General features: G+C 47.1%; 1 protein-coding gene across 2 annotated transcripts in view; it reads left to right on the plus strand.

Annotated features, from left to right (window-relative positions):
- Positions 1-9,732: 9,732 nt before the first annotated feature.
- Map3k21 (mitogen-activated protein kinase kinase kinase 21) overlaps positions 9,733-21,478 on the plus strand; it is a 38,859-nt gene continuing 27,113 nt past the window's right edge. Inside the window, exon 1 of one of the 2 annotated variants that reach the window (XM_076916057.1) lies at positions 9,733-10,592. In XM_076916057.1, the coding sequence (XP_076772172.1) occupies positions 10,424-10,592 (169 nt within the window). In that variant the 5' untranslated portion in view covers positions 9,733-10,423. Of the gene's footprint in view, positions 10,593-10,627; positions 11,801-21,478 lie in introns of those variants that run through there. The other variant, XM_034522931.2, reaches the window with a different exon arrangement.

Below are 21,478 nucleotides of genomic sequence, written 5' to 3' on the forward strand. Positions count from 1 at the left end.
GAATACCCTGGGGGTTGGGGGAGGGTAAAATAGAAAAAGATTACAAGTATGTAATTAAATGTGAGGGCACATGATTTATTTCAGAAGTATCTTGAAGACATGTTTGTTGACACTGCTGAAGCACTCAAGTGGAGGCTTGGGGGTGGAGAGAGAAATGGCTCAGCAGTTGAGCACACACTTTCTGTTCTTTCAGAGGATCTGAGTTTAGTTTCCAGTACCCACAAGGTGGCTCAAAACCATCTGTGATGTCAACTCCAGGGGATTCGATGCCCTCTTCTGACTTCTCAGGGCATTGTACACACATGCACATAAAGAAAAATAAATAAATCTTTTTTTAAAAAGTAAAATGCTAAAGTAATATATATGTATATATACATATATATACATACACACATATATGTATATATACATATATGTGTATATATGTATACATACATATATACATATACACACACACACACACACACACATATATATAGAGAGAGAGAGAAAGAGAGAGAGAGAGAGAGAGAGAGAGAGAGAGAGAGAGAGAGAATATGCCAGGTGGTAGTGGTGCATTCCTTTAATCACAGCAGTCAGAAGGCAGAGGCAGGTGGATCTTTCTGTTAGCCTGGTCTACATAGTGAGCTCCAAGACAGCTAGGACTACATAGATAAAAATACCTTGTCTCAAATATAGTATGTACACTTATGTGTATGTATGTATGTATGTATATGTAAAGTATACTATAAAGGATATATATTTACACAAATTTGTCTCTCAAGTATAATTAGATCTGTTCTTGGAGATATAAAATTAAACTCTGGAGGCTGGAGAAATGGCTCAGCAGTTAAGAGAACTGATTTCTTCCAAAGGTCCTGAGTTCAATTCCCAGCAACCACATGGTGGCTCACAGCCATCTGTAATAGGATCTAATACCTTCTTCTGGTGTGTCTGAAGACAGCTACAATTTACCCATATAAATAAAATAAATTAAAAACTTAAACTCTGAAGCAAGAAAACAGATGGCCAGAGGATGGAAGGAAAGTGGGGAAGAAAATTAACTTTTAGATATAAAGCATGTATTTTTCTTATATTTTTTATAATAAATATATATGAGAAATGAAGTGGTAGTTACACAGATTCTTCTTGGTTCTTGTAAACACAGAAAACATTAAAAAATGAAGAAAGATGTTACAGAGAAAAATAAACAAATAAGAGAAAATCAATTTTATTTTTAGAAGTCACCGTAGAGTCAACTGCAGTGGGGAAACAGGTTTCCAGTACCCAAGTTAAAACTAAGGAGAATTTGTACACTTGATAAATGAATCTGGCTGACATAATGCTGGCCCCCACGATGTAAAGCTGGCCATCATGGCTTTGGGCCTAGACACTCTTACAGAGAAAGCAATGGCTACCAAGGCCAGTTCACCATCTAAACCACATCCTGCAGTCAGGTTCCCTCCCGGACTCTGGTCCAGAATTTTAGAATGATAAGAGAACAAAAACATGGTCAAATTGCACATAGTCAAATTACGTCATGACAGGCAGCACAGTTATGACGTGTGAGTCTTAGTTTTGTTTTCTTTTGTCTTTCAAGACAGGGTTTCTCTGTGTCGCCTTGGCTGTCCTGGAACTCACTCTGTAGACCAGGTTGGCCTTGAACTCAGAAATCCACCTGCCTCTACCTCCCAAGTGCTGGGATTAAAGGCATGCACCACCACTGCCCGGAAGAGTCTTAGTTTAGATAAGAAAGACTTTCCTCTGTACATCCTTTATTGGCTAGCATATAAACATGAAACACCAGAAGAAGCAAGGATCAGAGTTGGCTACGGGGCCTGGGAACATGAACTCTTCTTTTGGCCTTGCCAGAAAGATGGAACTAGTTCCTGACATGGCTGGACTCAGGAAACCAGTCTCCTAACAACACTAGGAGAGTTGTTTGTCCCCACATTCAGCATGTGCTTAAGGGTGTGTGTTGATAACCTTTTGTTGTTTGTAGAGATAGGTTCTTACTTAGCCGGGCTGGGCTAGGCTCAAGCCAACTACAGACCCAAGGCTGACCCTGAACTGTACTAGAATTACAGGTGTGAGCCGCCACGCCTGGCTCCTGCAGAGCTGGGATCAAACCAGGGTTTCCTGCCACTAGGAATATTCTTACAACTGAACCAAGTGCCGGCTTTTCCTCCTACATCTAGAAATAGATTTAAAACAAACTGTAGTGCTTTAAACTGGTCTTCCTGTTACACCTGCATCTAGTCTAGTTAAAGGAGCCCAGCCCCACCTCAAAAGGTCTGATATTCAGAGGAAACCATCACTTTCACCAAGGGATTAGACAATAAATCTATGCAAGGCAGAAGCATCTGCCAGCAAAGCAAATGGGGGAGTACCCAGTTTTTGGAAAATAATAATAATAGCGGCTGATATAAGCCCATCTTTGTAGAGGCTCTCTCTCCTATCTGTCTATTTGTCTATCTATCTATCTATCTATCTATCTATCTATCTATCTATCTATCTATCTATCATCTATCTATAATTATGTAGCATTGCTTTATATATACGTATATACATATACACACATATATATTTCTCTATGACTTCAGGTTAATACCTGTAGCCATTGTAAAATATTAGTCATTATGGTTGAAAAGAGTCAAGAACATTATAAATAAAATGCGACAAAAACTGAAGGAGCAGGCGGCAGGTGGACAGGCTGGTGCCAGAGTGGAAACCAAGGTCATGAGCAGGTGGTTCTGCGTAGGCAGGAATATCAGCAAGGATGGAGGGTGACCTCGAGCTTTCTGGAAGCCCTCAGCCTTTCACACTGTAGCACTGCTTAATGAAGTGGTCCATTGTTCTTCTTCCCAGACCTGTTGTAATCTGTAACTTCTAGGCTCTATCTGCAAGGCTGCAGCTTGGCCCCCAGGGATTAAAGTAACAGAAATCTTACCACTCAGGATGACTTTGTCTCAGGCACAGCGCCAGCTGAAAACCCAGAATAAACAGTAACCTGATACACAGTCCGCACTCAGACGTTTGCTGGTAACTCACTGATGCTTTTGTTCATTTCATTCATTTAACTCCACGTTTTAACACTTGTGAGGATGGAGACAGGGGGAGGGGCAAGAGCATCAGGCTAAATCCCAGTCTCACAAAGGCACTGGAGAAGCACCATGCTACTTCACGACTGGCTTCTGACTAAGAAACTGAGACCTCCAGCAAACAGCAGCTTCCAAACACGCCCTTGTGATGCTGGTTGCTTCCACTCACCTCTTGCTCAAATCCCTCTGCACTCTAAGTCTTTGCTCAAGTCTTGCTTTCTGCATGAGGCCCCTCTGTCCACCCCTTTGAAGATCCCCACTGACTCCTGTCCATGCCACCTCCTCTAACTGTTCCCATCATTCCTGGCAAGTGCCAGCGTGGAGGAGGCAGGAGGATCAGGAGTTCAAGGACAGTCTAGGTTGCATAATGAGTTTGTGGCTAGCCTGAGATGCATGAGAAACACAGACCAGAGGAATGGGGGAGGGGAAGGAGAAAGGGAAGCGGAATAGAGGGGAAGGGAAAGGGAAAAGAAGAGGAAGAGATGAGAAGAGAAAGAGGGGAGGGAAGAAGAGGGGGTTGGGTTTAATTTGAGGCCATGAATATAGGGCATTAATGAAGAGCTGATCTAGAGTGAATAAGGCCTAGTTCAGTTTCCAGCACAAAAATATATCTGTAATTACAAAATTCTTGTGCATAACTAAATAAAATAAACCTGTTTCACAGATTCCTGAAGAATGCTGGCTTTTACCTAACTGCCAGAAATAGTCCATATTGAACTTATTTCTGGATATATGAACAGCCCGAGACCTAACTCTGTTTGTGTGTGTGTGTGTGTGTGTGTGTGTGTGTGTGTGTGTGTGTGGTGTGTGTGTGTGTGTGTGTGTGTGCGTGCATGCATGTGGCTATAATTTAATATGATATATATATTCTATATATTAACATGCTATAATTTAATATGGTCCAACTGCATTCATTCTGCTTGTGCGTTTTCCATCGAAATCTGGTAAAATGTGAGTTCTGTGATGACTTAGCACTTCATCTTGTCACTTTTTATGTCTCAAGCATCCAGAGGGTGCCTGCCTCCTATGTGCTGAGTAGCCAGCAATGTCTTCCTGTCTGTCTCACCTCTCTGTTGCAAATGATGTGAGTGTATTTATTTGTTTTTTATCATAGCATTGTTCATAATAAATAAAGCATGCTGGTGCCAGGTGGACATAAGGTCCACTTAGTCTTAGGATGCAGAATTGACTTCCCTCACAAAAGCATCATGAGGAGCTGCAGCAATGACTCAATGGGTGCTGGCTGCTCTGGCAGAGGACCTGAGTTAGACTCCTAGCACCCACCTGGTCCCTCTTAACTGTTGAGGTTAGGTCTGTTGCTATGTATTGTAGTGCTAAATTCTCTACCTAAGAGTGGCTTCTCATGTTTACAAGTTTTTGTTGTAAAAACTTTGTTCCTTGCTCTAAAACTATTGGTAAAATAAAATTGGTTAAAGCCAATCACTAGAGGGATTAGAGGTAGATGGGCTTGGAGAGACCTGGTTGGGGGAGAGAGAGGTGGGGTTGGAGGAAGAAGACAGAGGAGAGAAGAAGCTACCAGGAGGGAAGATGGACCATGAACATGTGGCCAGGAAAACCAGTAAGCATCTGGGGTACACCGCTGGGGAGGGAGCCAGAGTTAGAAGAGATTAAGGGTTACCCCCAGTAATTGTCAAAGCCAAATAAAAGAACCTTTCTCTGACTCTCGTATATTTGTAAAGTAGTCGAGGATAAGCTTAAATTGGTTGTACTACACACAACTATCTATAACTCCAGTGTTAAGGGATTTAACACCCTTTTCTAGCCTCTGAGGACACCAGGCATGCAAATAGCATCCAGATACATGTAGGCAAAATATTCAAACACATAAAAAGATTAAATCATTATGACTTGTTTTATTTTTATTTTGGTAGTGCCACACACACACACACACACACACACACACACTCGCATGTACACACGCTCCTGCACAAGCACACTTGTGCACACACTCGCACTCATGCACACACATGCTCACGTGCACGCACACTCACATGCACACACATACTTAGGTCTCAGGTTGTTCACATATCCAGAAACAAGTTCAATATGGACTATTGTAGCGATGGATGGATTAGTTAAAACCGCTTTGGCTCCCTCTGGCGGGTCACACTCAGGAACCTGCCCAAAAACTCTCTGGATTCTCAAATGAAAGACACATATTTACCAGCCTAATTTTGATACGCTTTGACTAGCTCAATGATTGGGCACGTCTAAAACTCCCCGCTGCCAGCAATTTTGCTGCAGGAATTTTGGGTTAACAGCTTTTAAAATCTATATTTTATCTTTGCTTTATATTTTATCTTTGCTTCCCTGGCTCTTTCTGTGTGGCCCTCTCTTTGCTGCCCAAGACACTTCTGGGCAGCTCTTCCAGGGGCCACTTTCCTTCTTGTACATTCTTGAACTTCTTGTACATTATGGCCGTTACTCCCTCCTGCTCCTTCTTGTGGTCCATCCTACTATTTCTCCTGGCCGCCCTTCCCCCAACCCCCTTCTTCCGCCTCTTTCATCCTGCCCAGCCATTGGCCGTTGGCTCTTTATTGATCAATCAAAAACCAATTGGGGACAGGGAGCTTCAGCGTTTGGACGTGCAGATTCTCGATTGGGGGGGAGGGGCTGAATTAAGACAAAGCATTAGAACCAATTCCTAACAGACTATTTCCGGAAGTTAGATAAAGCCAGCATTCCTCAAGAACCAGTGAAAAAGATTTTCAGTTCCCAGAAAGGCATCATTTCCCTGACCTCTGGCAGAAGGGGCATATGGCTCTCTGACTGGTATACCTGTGGAATCTCTCAGCAAATCAAAGCCCAGGCTGCCTTCTGGGCTCCCCAACACCATAAATACCTGTTATACACATCTCCTCCTCCTCCTCCTCCTTTTCTTCCTCCTCCTTCTCTTCCTCCTCCTCCTCTTCCTCCTCCTCCTCCTCCTCTTCCTCCTCCTCCTCCTCTTCTTCTTCCTCCTCCTCCTCCTCTTCTTCTTCCTCCTCCTCCTCCTCTCTATCTCTCCCTGTCTCTGTCTCTGTCTCTGTCTCTCTGTCTCTTTCTCTCTCTCTCTCTCTCTCTCTGTCCCTCCCTCCCTCCCTCCTCCCACCCCTCTGGCCGCCATTCTCTACCTTATTCTATATCTCTTGATACCTTCACTATTTTCTCCCATTCTTCCAGTTCCTATCTCAAGTTATGCCCAGTCTGTTTTTTTTTTTCTCTGCTTTAAACTCTTCCAGATGCCTCTGGATATTTGTGTTCCCTATTCACATACACACATATACACATACAGACATACACACACAGATATACACACACATACACACATGTACATGTGCACACACTCACATACATACACACATGTACACAATATACACAGATACATACATATACACACATACATGTATACACATGCACACATATATACATATATACATACAACATACACACATACACATGTACACACATACATGCACAAATGCACACACATGCACATATACATGCAACATACACACATGTACACACATACATATATGCACACACATATACATCATGCATGCACAGACACACACACGTGTGCGCACACACACTCTTGACCCTTGACCCTCAGGTAGGATCCAAGCTGGTGTTTCTGAATTCCAAAGCTCTTCTATCAATATTCCTTCTGTCTTGAAGTTAGCCATATGACCCATCAAAGGCAACCCCACAAAATTGTATCTTCCTGCATTTCTGTTTTCTGAATAGAATTATGAAAGGGGAGGAGGGATGGATATAAGTAAACATCAGGGAAAATATTTTTCATCCCTGGGATATTTTTCAGATCAAAATGTTAAATTACATTTGGTGTGTGTGTGTCCATGCACATAGGCACATGCATCAAGAACACTGTGGAGGTCAGAGGACAACTTGAGGCTCCCTTTTCTTTTGCCATGTGGTCCCTGTGGATTAAACTCAGGTTATTATTCTGAACCATCTCATTGGCCCATTTTCCTCCCAGATTTTAAACACTCCCTCCTGCCCCAGGTCTTGAGAAAATACTTTTCTTACTCCTTGGCTCTCTCTGGCTTTTGGTCTCTCCCAGAATTCAATGGAGACTCAGTCTTACAGTCATCTATACTCTCTGGCTTTCTTCCTCGGCTCTTTCCAGGCAAGCATCTGTCCCTGACACTGAGTAACATCAGAGCTCAAATTTTCCATCCCTAATCCACCCTTATGCCCCAACGAGGTCCACTCAAGTGCCCTCTGTTCTGTTAGAAACTCTTGTTTTGAGAGTGGTCAGTTTCTTGGAATGTCATTCTGTCTGTCCTGTGACTAGGAGCTCAAGACAGGTCAATACGCATCGATACCCAGACTTCCGCTGCTTTATAATCTCCTGTGACCCTCAAGAACTGTCTTTATCTTTAGAGTTATTTCCTCATGTCTGCAAGTGTTGACACTCTCAGATTCCAAAGTCAAGGGCAAGTCTAGGTTAACTTCCACTCTCTATTTCCTCACCCTTCAGTTCCTGGTTTGTGATTTTGAGACTGGGTTTCCCCTTGTAGCCTATACTAGCCTAGAACTAATGATCCTCCTGCTCCTACCTCCCAAGATTACAGGTGTGTGCCTCCATGACCAATTCGTCTCTTGTTTATTTGTTTTCCCCCATAACATTACCCCTTTCTACATTATAGAAGCATATTTTAATTTTTAATAATATTATTTTATGTGCATGCCTATCTGCCCAAGTAAGTATATGCGTACCAGGTGCATGCAATGCCCACAGAGGCCATTAAAGGACATCAGATCCCTTAGAACTGGTGTTACTGGCAGTTCAGAGCCACCATGTGAGTGTGGGGGAAACCAACTCACAGCCTCTGGAAGAGCAGCAACCAACTTAGCAGCTTGGACCATCTTCCAAAACCCACAGAAGTGAGGGTTTAGACATGGAGCTCTCCTTTGCTGGCAGCATGCCCTCCTCTTCCTCTGTAGGCCCCGGCTCCCTTTGACAGAGAAGCCCTTTGCTGTATTGACCCATGGAGTTCCTATCAGACAAGAAACTGAAGTGGAAGCTGGCTGTGGAGGAGGGAGAAGTCACGTCTCAGCCTACACCCTCTGAGTCTTTTCTCAGAAGCCTATGCCCTCAGACTTCTATCATGTGAATTTTTTTTTTTAATCATTGTGCCAATACAGTTTTCACAAGCTTTTTATTTCGAGTTGATTCACATTAAACTTAATCGTATGAGTCTTGACTTCATTGCTTGTTGGGGAAAATCCATATTGCTTGTCAGAAGCAAAAGGCAATCACAGTGTAAATATTAGAAAAACGGAAAACTTAGAACTGGAGAGATGGCTCAGTGGGTAAGAGCATTTGCTGCAAAAGCCTGAAGACGTAGGTTTGGACTCAAATTAAAACAAACAAACAAACAAACAAACAAACAAATAAAAAAAAACATGATGTAGCCATCTCTGTATCACTAACGTACCGTGGGAAGAGAGCATCCCAGCCCTTGCTGACCGCCAAGCTGGCCCTGGGTTCATTGAGAGATTTTATCTCAAAGGTGTACAACTGAGAAAGGCAACACCAGATGTCCTCTTCCAGTGCCTACACACACACACACACACACACACACACACACACACACACACCACTAGTGTGTTTTATAAACCCAGGTATAATGCATCAGGGGCAGGCAAGGGTGTCTCACTGAACAATCAAGCCATGGGACAGACATAGTATGAAGAAGGTTTGTGGGTGGGAAGGGGGCCTGGAAAAGGGGTAGAGGCAGAGAAAGGGGGAGAGAGAAGAGAGAGAGAGAGAGAGAGAGAGAGAGAGAGAGAGAGAGAGAGAGAGAGCACAAGAGTGAGCTGAGCAGTCCTTCTTATACACCAGGGTGGCTCACACCGTGTAGGCTACTGGCTACTATACAGCTGTTGGGCGGAGCCTAGAGGAATTGCTAACACACACAGTAACAATTATAAGAATAGTTGTATGAATAGAAAAGCTAAAAAATATGCTAATAAAGGGTGCTGGCGAGCGACATCTGCTTGCTCTATCAGGGAGTGCCAGGCTTGGCCGATGGTGCACACTCATAACCCCAGCCTTCAGGAGGCTGAGAGAGGAGCACTGTTTTGAGTCCCAGGCAAACCTGTGTTCTAAAGTGTGTACAAAGTCAGCATAGGCTAGCTGACAAAACCCTGCCTCAAAAAAAAATATTAATATTGGTACGAATTACTATCCAGCAAACACCCTCCTGAGTCTTCACAGCCACCATGTGACGTAAGCACCACTCTTTGGCATTACCATTCTACAGATGAGCAAATTTAGAACACTGCGAACAAACAAAACGGGAAGGAGCAGAAACAAAACAAATCCTCCTTATATGCTTTAGTGTTAGGAGTATCCTACTCGACACGGGTCAGGACGCCCAGGCTTAGCACGCATTGTGTTCTGATTTCTTGGAACAGTTTTTGTAATTGCATTCTCTGGTTTTGTTTTTTGTTTTGTTTTGTTTTTTTCTTCATCAGTTGCATCACCCTGGCAATCTGTAGCTCACACGTACTACCAAGGTAATCTACATCGGAGCCTGAGGGTGCACAGGGGCTAGGTAGATGGGACCTGGGGATCCCTGACATCGGAGCGGAGCGCTGTAGGCGCAGGAACACACCAGCTTCCGGGGTTATTGCACATCTGTAACCTGGAGACTTTCCATGCTTGCAGCCCCGGTGCGTCTAAGCACACCAGGCCCCTGTCTGGAACCGCGCTCCAGGATACGAAAGTCTATCTGTTGCTTGGATGGTCTGCCACTTGACATCTGGAGCTCAAGAGTCCTCTTCTCTTCATCCCCTTCTTTTCACTGAGGAGTCCAACCATCCTCGTGCAACACGATCTCTTTAACTTTCTGGAAAACTTCAAGAGGCCCCAGGCTTGCTCCGCCCTCAAGGCTAAGAAAAAGCGGCAGTCCTTGGTCCTGGGGCATAGTGGGGACACCGGAGGGCGGGCTCAGAATAGGTCACACGTGGAGGTGAAAGGCTGATAGTCTGGGGGCGGGGTCAGATTGGATCTAGAAAGCAGGGGCGGGCCCTGAAGGGCGGTCGAGGGTACCCGGCGGTTTAGAAGATTGGTAGTAACGGACCTTGAGTGATGGATTTGGAACGGGCGGGGCAGATCCAGGAGACCAATAAAGGGTGATCCTCTTAATGAACTCAGAGGAGAGAAAGGGGCTAAGAAGACTGCCACAGCGCGAAGTAAACGGGCTTAGAGGTGTGGATCCAGGAGCACCAATGAACTTGGAGAATGAACTTGGAAAAGGGCGGGCACCAGGAGGGGCTATTGACCTGGAGGGGTGGATCCAGAGGCACCAATGAACTTTGAGAATGAACTTGGAAAGGAAGGGCGGGCATCAGGGGTGGAACCAGGGAGACTTGGAAGGAGGACTGAATCTCGGGAAAGCAAAATTACAGGAGCAGAAACGCCAACCCGGCGGAATGGGTTTGCTGGGGGCGTGTCGGGCATAGGAGACTCAGGTGCAGGTTAGACTCAGAGGCGAGTTCCAGGGGTTAAAGAACCTGGAGGGCGGGACCGGCACTAGGGCGGGACTAGTGGAGGGTAGATCACAGGGGTAACGAACCCGGAGGGGCCAGGGCTGGTGCCAAGGAGGAAAGGACCTGGAGGGCGGAGTGGCCAAGGAGGAGGGGCTGGGCGTGGGGCGACTGCTGGGGAGCGCGCGTAAGTCCAAGCAGGTCCAGCACCACCACCGGTCGTCTGCGCTAGCGGCTGCGGGGAAGAACTAGCCAAACTGGGAAACTGGAGGCAGAGCAGAGGCCAGAGCCCCCCCGGACAGTGGTCGTAACCTCTGTAGTCCCGCTCCAGCCCTGCACCCTTTCCTGTTAGCTTGGACCGATGATACGCGTCGCCGGAGGCCGGGGAAGCTGAGGTTGTGGCTGTCGCACTTGGTCCATTAGAGACCTCTGAATCGCCCCTATGGCGCTACCTGTAGCCGAGGGCCCGGCTGATACGCCGCTGTCCCCGGCCCGGGACGACTCAGGGAGCCCCTCCTCCGGGATGTGGGCCGCGCTTTATGATTACGAAGCGCGCAGTGAGGACGAGCTGAGCCTGAGGCGCGGTCAGCTGGTGGAGGTACTGTCCCAGGACGCCGCGGTGTCAGGAGACGAGGGCTGGTGGGCCGGCCAAGTGCAGCGGCGCCTGGGCATCTTTCCGGCCAGCTACGTGGCGCCGTGTGGCCCGGTGCCGCCGCCCGCGCCGCCCCCGCCGCGACCCTGCTCGCCTGTGCACGTAGACTTCGAGCTCCTGGAGCTCAAGGAGCTGATCGGCGCCGGCGGCTTCGGCCAAGTGTACCGCGCAACTTGGCAGGGCCAGGAGGTGGCGGTGAAGGCTGCGCGCCGGGACCCCGAGCAGGATGCGGCGGCGGCGGCCGAGAGCGTACGGCGCGAGGCGCGGCTCTTCGCTATGCTGCGGCACCCCAATATCATCCAGCTGCGGGGTGTGTGCCTGCGGCAGCCGCACCTCTGCCTGGTGTTGGAGTTCGCGCGCGGCGGGGCGCTCAACCGCGCGCTGGCGGCCGCCGCTCCGGATCCCCGAGCGCCCGGCCCGCGCCGAGCTCGCCGCATCCCCCCGCACGTTCTGGTCAACTGGGCGGTGCAGATCGCCCGAGGCATGCTGTACCTGCACGAAGAGGCGGTGGTACCCATCCTGCACCGCGACCTCAAGTCCAGCAACAGTAAGTGAGGCTAGCCCCAAAGGAGCTCGGAGTCAAGAGCCAAGAGAGGGGTCTGGCCCTGACTCAGAGTAGGAAGACAGGCTCTGGTTAACTTGCTTTATGGAGGTTCGTGCTTACCTTGCAGTTATTACCCGTGAGCACCCCTTTAAAAGACAGGGAGGGACAGGCGCTTGTAGATAAATTCTTGTTACTCTCTGGACCCATCGGACCCTACACATATAATCTGTGTAGGTCTCCCAATACGTTTGCACAGGACTTTGCCAGTCCTGGTCTTAAACAGAGTATGTTTAACCTGGTGGCCGTCATCACCGGCACCTCCTCATTTCCTTCCAGTTTACAAGTGTCTTATCAAAGTTTCTAATTCCTTTCTCCTGGTCAGCTCTGCAAACGCGGGGGCTTCACACATTCCAAGCAGACATTCTGCCGCTGAGTTCTGCCTTCCCTCCGTTCCCCCCTCCCCGCACCCCTCTCCAAACCATCTCACTGTGAACATGGCTTCTTGTCCTTGGGCTTTCTCAAACCCTTAGGGGTCAGAAGTCTCTGTGTCTGAAACAACCGTACTGTCTGGAGGAATCTCTTCTGCAAATCAGAAGTGCCCATTTGGGCCGAGAACAAGTGCAAGAATCCTGTACAGTACAGGAAATATCAGGTTGGTGTCAGCCACCTGATGTGTAAGCCAGAGTGGACTTTCCAGGCATTAGCAGGGAGCTCACATGAGATCTAAACACAAACTTTCAGCATGTGCGTCTAAGAGAGCTGGAGGGGACTGCTGTTTGCAGTTGCTTCTTCACTGCCGAAGAGCCCGCCCCTCCCCCAGTGGAAGAAAATCTTTTGCAGGACTAAAGGATTCAGCCAGAGATGGCGCTGAGCGGCCACAGTTGCATGCCTCTCCGTTGTCCTAAACCTGCTAGGACAGGAGCTAGCTGGAAGGACCTCAGTGTCTTCTAAGAGCAGAGAGACAGTAGCCAGTAGCCAGGACAAGTGGCACTTTCTTCATATGCTTGCACAGATTCTCTTTGGCTATCAAAATCCTTCAGTACAGAAACACACCTGATAGGTAAAGCACATTCTCTCCGTTATGCAAATTATGAATACTTGGGGGGTTGCAGCTCTGGGCGAGCATTGGATGACTCTCCACCCCTCCACACAATTCATCTCATGTAGGCCTCCGCTGCCCCAGCCATGAGCTGCAAGCCTAAGGTAGCATGTCTTGATGAAGTGCTGGTTGGTGATTACCACGTGCCTCCAGCTGACTGCATGGGGTCCCTGGAGTTGTTTGTTTTGAGGACTCTATCATACTTAATACACAGCCTGTCTTTATTTTGTGTGTATGTATTCATGTATGTCCAGGTGCACACAAGTGAGGGTGTGTGTGTGGTGTGTGTGTTCCTGCATTTGAATGCCTGACATAAACATTGAGTGTACCTTCCTCTGGTACCCTACCCCTTTTTTATTGAGACAGAGTCTCTCATGTCCCTGGAATTCACCAGATTTGGCTAGGCAGTGTGGCCACTGAGTCCCATGGGTCCTCCAGCCTGGGCCATCCCACTGCTGGGATCCTAAGAGTGTGCTGCCTGCCAGGAGGGGCTTTTTATGTGGGTTCTAAAGATGGAACCCAGATCCTGTCCTTGTGCTTGCAGAACAAGCTCTTTTCTGACTAAGTCATTCTTCTGCACCGCGTATGCTGTCTCGGGAGCTTATTTATGTACATACTTCGTGCTTGCTAGTTTCCACTATCAGTTCGTTCTCGTTTCCTAAAGTATGTTGTCACTGAGAGCAATATGTAGGTAGCCTGCTGCCACAGAACATGGTGAGCCTCTGCTTGGGGGGCTTGGGGATCCCGGCTTACGCTTACACACGAAAGGTGAACTTTAGAAGAATCCTTATTATCTTTAAACTGTTTGTAAAATAAGTCTAGCAAAATGGTTTCTGCTGATCCTGTCAACATGAGAGACACTGTCTGTCTGTCTGTCTGGGAGATTCTTAGTCTTTTATAGGCAGTTACCTCCTACCTTAGCTTTTGAAAATCTTTTCACCCTCGGGACAAGTAGCCAAACTTCCTGGGATGTTTTTACTTTTTTTTGAAGACTGTTCATTAGAATGACGTGAGATATTTGAGTGAATGTGGCCTACGGTGTTCAAGTCAGGAGCCGAGCTGCACCAGGCTCTGTCCTCCATGCCTGTTTGTGAACAATGAGGGATTTTGGAATACCCTCTGTGGCTGTATCTTCTTTCTGACTGTGCAATGTAGCGACACAGTTGCAGCAGGTTGTGTTTGACTGTATTATTTGCTGACGGCAGTAATGAATTACTGGCTGTAAACAGGGCTTTGGGTCAATATTGAGCTTACTCCACTCTGCCACTGACCCACGTGACAGTGAGCAGTGGGAGAGGGGCTTACACACAGTCGGTGGAAATTACTGTTTAAACAAATGCTTGAATTTGTCAGAAGATCATACACCTTTCAACAGATTTTCTTTTCTAGTGTTTTTTTTTTTTTTGGTTTTTTTTGTTTGTTTGTTTGGGTTTTTTGTTTGTTTTTGTTTTTTTTTTTGTTTTTTTTTTTTGTTTGTTTTTTTTTTTTTTTTTTTTGTTTTTTTTTTTTTTTGGTTTTTCGAGACAGGGTTTCTCTGTGTAGCCTTGGCTGACCTGGAACTCACTCTGTAGACCAGGCTGGCCTCGAACTCAAAAATCCGCCTGCCTCTGCCTCCCAAGTGCTGGGATTAAAGGCCTGCGCCACCACCACCCGGCTAGTGTTTTACTTTTTACTACTTCTTGGGGACTTGTCTGTGATAAATCACCAGTGACTCAGACAATTTTGCCCTTTCTGACAGACAGCTACTGAAAGCCAAGCCAAAGTTGCAGTGTGTGTGTGTGTGAGAGATTTGTGTGCATGCCATGTGTGAGCGTGTGTGCAATGTGTATGTTTGTGTGTATTTGTCAAGTGTTTGTGCATGTGTATATTTGCCATGCATACTTGTGTATCTGTGTGGATGCCCTGTGTGTTTCCTATTTGTTCTTATGTGTGTGTGCCATGTGTCTGAGTAAGTGTGTGTCTGAATGTGTGTTTGTGTGCCATGTGTATGAATATGTATGCGAGTGTGTGTATATACTATGTTTCACGTGTGTGCTGAGTATGAGTGCGTCTGAGTGTGTATATGTGTGTACCATGTGTGAGTGTGTGCACCATGAGTGTGCCTGAGTGTGTGTGTGTCCTATGTGAGTCTATGTGTGTGTGTGTGTGTGTGTGTGTGTGTGTGTGTGTGTGTATAGAGTCTAGAGGTCAGCTTCAGGTTTCATTCCTCAGGGTCTTGCTAGATTGGCTAGGTTTGCTGGCTGTCTAGCCCCAGGGGTCCTGCTGTCTCCACCTCCCCATCACTGGATTCATGCTGCCATGCCTGGCTTTTTCATGTGGGTTCTGTGAGATCAGACTTTGGTCCTCATGAATAGCAAGCACCCCACCCACTGAACCATCGCCCCCTGCAGCCCCAAACTTGCAGGCTTTGAGCTTCCTGTGGTGAAGACATGCTGGCCCTTGAGACTCCCAGGAAGCAGAGCACAGCAAAGAGCAAGCAGTGACAGTGACACGCCATCTGTCTGCCCTTGTGCTCTGCTGGAGAATGAAACAAGACAGCTTCAAGGAGCCCTGAAAACTGCCCCCTGTCCCAGTACTGAGGATGGAGCCCAGGGTCTCACAAGAAAATTAGCAAGCACCCCCTGAGTGTCATCTTCAGACCGCTTTCTGCTTCTATTCTAAGACACGGTATGGCCATAGAGTACAGGCTGGCCTTGAAGGAACTCTGTAGCCCCATGCAAGCCTTGAACTTTCAAACCTCAGCCTCCCGAGCAGCTGCAATGACTCTGAGCTAACAGACCAGCAGGTCTTACATGTATATTCAGAGAGGAGAAAAAAGCAAAACCAAATACCTTGTGCTTCAGGACACATTAAACCCTCCTCTGGCCCTTTCTGGGTCACAGGAGCACAGTGGCAAAGCAAGGGACAGTGACAGTCTCTGCCATCAGAGTCCAATGAGGAAGGACCGGTAGTCAGGCATACTGGGTTAATGTTAGGATGTCTACCAGATAATCAAGCTGGTGAGAGAGGGGGTGGTGGTGGAGAAGAGGGGATCATCTCAGAGCAGGGGCCACAGGAAGCTGGTGAAGCAGCCTGGTGTAGAGAACTTGAGGCCAGGTACACATGGTCAGACCTGTGGGCTCATGGCACTTTGATGTCTCTGCCTGGGAGCCTGGGAACATTTTGTACCTAGACCTGACTTGTGTTTCATAAATACATATCCTCATATATAATATATTATAAATGGTATACTATGTATGTGTGTATGTATGTGTTGTGTGTGTGTGTAATAATACACACACATACTTTTTTTTTCCACTGCTGAGGATGGAACACAGGGCTAGCTAAGTCTGTGCTATGCAAATGCTCTACCACTAGGCTACATCCCAGCTCTGACTCAGGTTTTAATGACTAGCCAGTGAGCAGAAAGGGTCAAGGCAGGTGTGAAGTGAGCGAAGGCTGGCATTGCTGTCCCACTAAAATGGCTTTCAGGAGTCTGGGAGTGGGGTCTGAGACACTTGGTCTACTTCTTGCTTGCTCACACTAGCATGAGAACATCTAACGTTACCAGAATCCTAAAGGCCGGGGCATTAACTTAAAGTCACTCAGACCTGGTTTTGTTTTGTTTTGTTTGAGACAGAGTCTGATGCATAACAGTCTGGCCTCACCTCTACAGGTAGACAGGGATGACCTTGAAGTTCAGATCTTCTGTCTCTACTTCCTGAGCGCTGAGATTACAAGCACGAGTCGCCACTTCCTTTTGTGCAGTGTGGAGTGAAATGGAACCCAGAGCTAGGCAAGCACTCACCACTGAGCCACACCCCCAGCCCTGGCCTTGACTATGTCTGTGTCGTCTCCCCTGACTGTGTAGCCGTGGTCAAGTTATGGAACACCCTGATTTGTGACACCGTGTACAGAGTTCCTCTCATGGAGACCGACTCAGTCCTGTGGGGAAATCTGTTCAGTAGTTCTTAACACTTCAAAGGCAGTTGGGTAAACATAGCCATGGAATCGAATGGCATTTATAAGGAACAGTGGGCAGTTACAGGTGTGGCTGGATGGAAAGCCCAGGATAGGTTTTGTGGGAGCAAATGCTTCCAGTGTACCCAGGCATCGAGCTTTCAGTGCCATGCAAGGGTGTGTGTACAGAGGGAGCTGAGGAACAAGACACCATTGTCTGCTCTATGATGGCAGAGCCAGAGATTGCCTAATAGCAGCAGTAAAAGCAAAGTGACCCTCGGATGTCAGCCTCATGCACATTGTTGATAAATTATGAGCAAATCATCGTATGCTTCGATATTCTTTGTTTTCCTGGAGACTTGGAATATATTCATTTGGTTTACTGTCCCCTGTAATTTTTCTTCTCTCTCTCTCTCTCTCTCTCTCTCTCTCTCTCTCTCTCTCTCTCTCTTAAATTTCCTTTATTTCTTTTTTATTTTATATGCATGGATATTCTGCCTACATGTATATCTGTTCACCAGGTACATGCCTAGTGCCCACTAAAGGCAGAAAAGGATATTAGACTGGTAATTTTATTGTTATAGATGGTTGTGAGTTGCCATGTAGATGCTGGAACTCAAACCTGAGTCTTCTGGAAGAGCTGCCAGTGTTCTTAACCCTGACTCATCTCCCCACACACTAAATGGGGAGATGTTCAGACTGTATACACACACACACATCACACGTAATGAAGAATGCTTAGAACACACACACACACACACACACACACACACACACACACACACACACACACACAATTTATTGACAAATAAATAACCTGGACATTAGGTATCAGGAATCTTTCTAGGCTCTTGGGTCTCTGTGGTGGACAAAGAAGAACCAAGCTCTTCCACCTAGTGCATGAGACAGGCATTAAATCTGTCAGTTGACAAGGATGCTTGCTTACTTAGCCTTTATGCTCAGGTTGGAAGGGAGATGACAGTCAGCTGTGGTGAGCTCATGCTTGAAATATTAGCATTTGGGAGGCCGAGGCAGGAGGATTGCTGAGAGTCTGAAATCACCCCAAGCTACATGGTGAATTCCTCGTCAGCCTAAGTTATACAGAGTAAGACCCTCTCTCATAACCAAACAACAACGAGAAAGCTGAGCACACTAGAGCAGGCAGGACAGCTAGCCTGGGCTACAAAGTGAAACCCTGTCTCAAGGAAAATACAAAGAATATGCTTTTTTGTTTGCTAGAATGAGCAGCATGGTTGATTGTCCTTCAAAAGAAAGGAAAATCCAGAGTCTTGAGGAAGTGGCTGAAAAGAAGCCTGTTCTTGTGGGAGTTGAGGGGAGCTGTGTCAGGTGCCTGTTAGGAAGCTGCTGTTGAGGGAGCGAGTAGAAATGAGAGAGAAGAGAGCACCTGACCAACCCTGGGGTCTGCACTACAGAGCCATTGTCTCTGACAGTGACTGAGGGCCTGAACAAAGCTATGTGTAGTCTCATGTTGTCTTGTGTATGTTTTTGGTTCTTTGAATGTCACGGACAACAGTTCGAGGACAGATGCAGAGGGCCCTGGTTGGAGTGAAAATTTGAGAGTCAGAAAGAGAGAGGGAAGGGAGCCAGAAAAAACAGGGGCCCTGGACTCATGTCTGAAGATCTTTTGGGAAGAGAAGATGCAAGCAGGAGTAGCAAGAAGCTGAAGCAAGTGAGGAGAGGGGTTCTCTAAGGCCAGCAGAGGTGGGGCTAGGGCATCGGAGAGCAGTGTGCTGAGGCCTGGATTCACACACCTGTGGGGCTCTGATTATTTTTACAGCCTCTTTATGAATGGGTGTGACTCTCTCAGGAGGGCAGAGGTGAATGATTTTACACCTAGCAGGTGATTTAAGGCCAGAGAGCTTATGATAAGTTCTCTTTCTCCGGCCCATTCCTCCCATACAGTCTTGGTTATTTGGTTACCCATTCAGCCAACAAAGAAAGATACAACAAAGAACGTAAAAATCCCAGGTGGAGTTCCCAGGTTCCCAGCATCCACAAGGCGGTGGCTCCAGTTCTAGGGCATCTGAGTCCCTGTTCTGGCGTCTGAGGGCACTGTAGGCACGTGGGGCACATACAGGTAAAGCACTTACACATAAAATCAAAATAAATCTTTAGAAGAAAAGAGAGAACCTTCTAGTCAAGCTAGAGGGGAAACAGCAGGAAGGGGCTCTTGATGATTCTTCAGTATGGAAGCAGGATCCCCTTGGGTAATGATGACTGCCCATGATCCACAGAGGGGTTCAGGACCCCTGGCTACTGGCAGAGGGTATTCTCTCAGTGAGCAGATGCTGGGAGCTGGGGACCCAGAGACAATGCAGTAACATTTATTTTTTTGTTTTAAATTTGCAATGACTTTAGATACCAGAGTTCTTAGAATGTGGGGTTCATGTGAAAAAATATGAGCATGAGCTGGAAAGGTCATGTCGAAAGATGGCAAACAGACTTGACAGCCCAGCGAAATCCAGGCCTTTGTTCCACGGTTTAGGGGTAAGGGAGCGGGCGAGGTGAGGCGAGGGATGAGGAGATATGAGTTAACACCAGTATGGTACGGTGCGTGAAGACAGTTTCCCTCTGTTCCAGACCCAGTGCCCCCTATTGTGTGCAGAACGCACGTTCACAAGGTGACCTGTGACCCTAGGCAGAGCAATGGTGCTTGTAATTCCCTTCCACTTTGCTCCCCCTTTTCCCACTTGCTGACTTTTCCTTTTTAATAATACATTCCGAGTTAACGATTAATTGAAACCCATTAGTCTCACAGAATGGAGTCTGGATCCAGTGACCCCATAAATGTTGGAGAAACCAGAGTGGGTATGCTGTGATCACTTAAAAAAAAAATACGTTGGGTGTCAACAAATTCACAAGAGACAGCAGGAGACTTTAGAGATGTTGGGGGGTTTGCTGACCCGACTGATAGCTGGGTGGGTGGCTAAGTGCAAGGCTGAAGAGTGCAACCCACAGACCAGGGTGGAGATTTCCCGCTGCAGTCTCAGAGAGGGTTCTCTTGGCTTAGCTACTAAGGAGGAGTAACAGGTGCCCAGGAATCCCACCAGCTTGGTGTGACTCTGAGCCAGACCTGTTAGCCTTTTCAACTTTGAGGGACCAGAAGTGGAAAGTAGGCCCAACCTATGTGCACCTGAAACCTGGTGAGACCTGGAGGGAGGCCCAGGTCTAATTTAACTGTTGAGGTAGCGTGTTGTGGTTTCGGTCACATTGCCCAAAAGATAAGGAATTTCAGGAATTCTGCCATGCCAGTTGGAAACAGAGTCCCACACAATGGGCCTTTCACGGAGCCCTGGCCTACGGTTGGCACAGAGGTGTTATTTTAACTTGTTTTGTGTTGATCTAGAGTGTTCAGTGCCAGTTGCTAGGGGAACTTTCAACCTGGGAAAAGAGAAACTGAGTTCTAAAAGGTGGGAGCACAGATGCTAATTGCATGGGCTGTGCCTCCTGCCGCTTAGGAAAGAAGCTGGCCTGTTGCTGGTCAGAGCTGAGTTCTCCCTCCTAGCCACTCTCCTTGTTTGTGGAGTCCCGGCTCTGGCCTTTGTATGTGTGGCTCTGGGGACTAGGGACATTTTGAGGTCTGCATTCAGTGCTGCTGCCGAGTCTTCTGCACTAGTGACTTCTCTCATTGTTGTGACCAAATTCCAGATAAAACTCTTGAGGGAGGAAGGGTAGCTCCTCCCTTGACGAGGCACAGCAGCAGGAGAGTAAGGCAGCCAGTCACCTTCTGTCAGAAGGCAGAGTGTGTAGAGGAAGTCTTAAGGTCTGCCTTCTGTGACCTCTTTGTCCTGCTAAGCTCCACCTCCTAAAGGTTCCACAAACTTCCAAAACAGTGCTACCAGCTGGGGCCAAGCATGGACGCACATGGTTCTGTGGGGGTCAGTTCTGACTCAGATCACACCCTCCTGCCCATCCTCTACAATAGTGAGATGATGAAGAAAGAAAGTTCTGGAAGGAGCTAATTGTTTGTGTTTGTTTCTGTGGTTGAGAGTACCCACTTAAAGGACTGGGGGCGGATATCTCTTTTTAAATAGGAATTTATTTTTCTTAAAATTCACAAGGACAAAATGGGCTTTGAGCTTACAGGGAAGAACTGTCCCAGCACCCACCCAGTCAGCAGGCATTTGTGGTCACCTTGCCTCCTTGGAACAACGTGGCAGTACTGGAGAATTGTCAGAGATCCTCCACACGGAATATCTTAGCTAGGGTTTCTATTGCTGGTACAATCAATAAAACAAAACAGAACAAAACAAACCCCACCATGACCAAAAAGCAAGTTGTGGAATAGAGGGTTTATTCAGCTTACACTTCCAAATCACCAAAGAAAGTCAGGACAGGAACTCAAATGGGTCAGGGACCTAGAGACAGGAACTGATGCAAAGACCATGGAAGGATGCTGCTTACTGGCTTGCTTCCCATGGCTTGCTCAGCCTGCTTTCTTATAGAACCCAGGACCAGCAGTCCAGGGATGGCATCACCCACCATGGGCTGAACTCTTCTCCCATTGATCACTAAACTAAGATGTCTTACAGCTGGATCTCATGGAGACATTTCCTCAATGGAGGCTCCTTCCTCTCTGATGACTGTAGCTTGTGTCAAGTTGACGCACAAAACCAGCCAGC

Source organism: Arvicanthis niloticus, chromosome 18 (assembly GCF_011762505.2).
Source record: "Arvicanthis niloticus isolate mArvNil1 chromosome 18, mArvNil1.pat.X, whole genome shotgun sequence".
NCBI lineage: Eukaryota > Metazoa > Chordata > Mammalia > Rodentia > Muridae > Arvicanthis > Arvicanthis niloticus.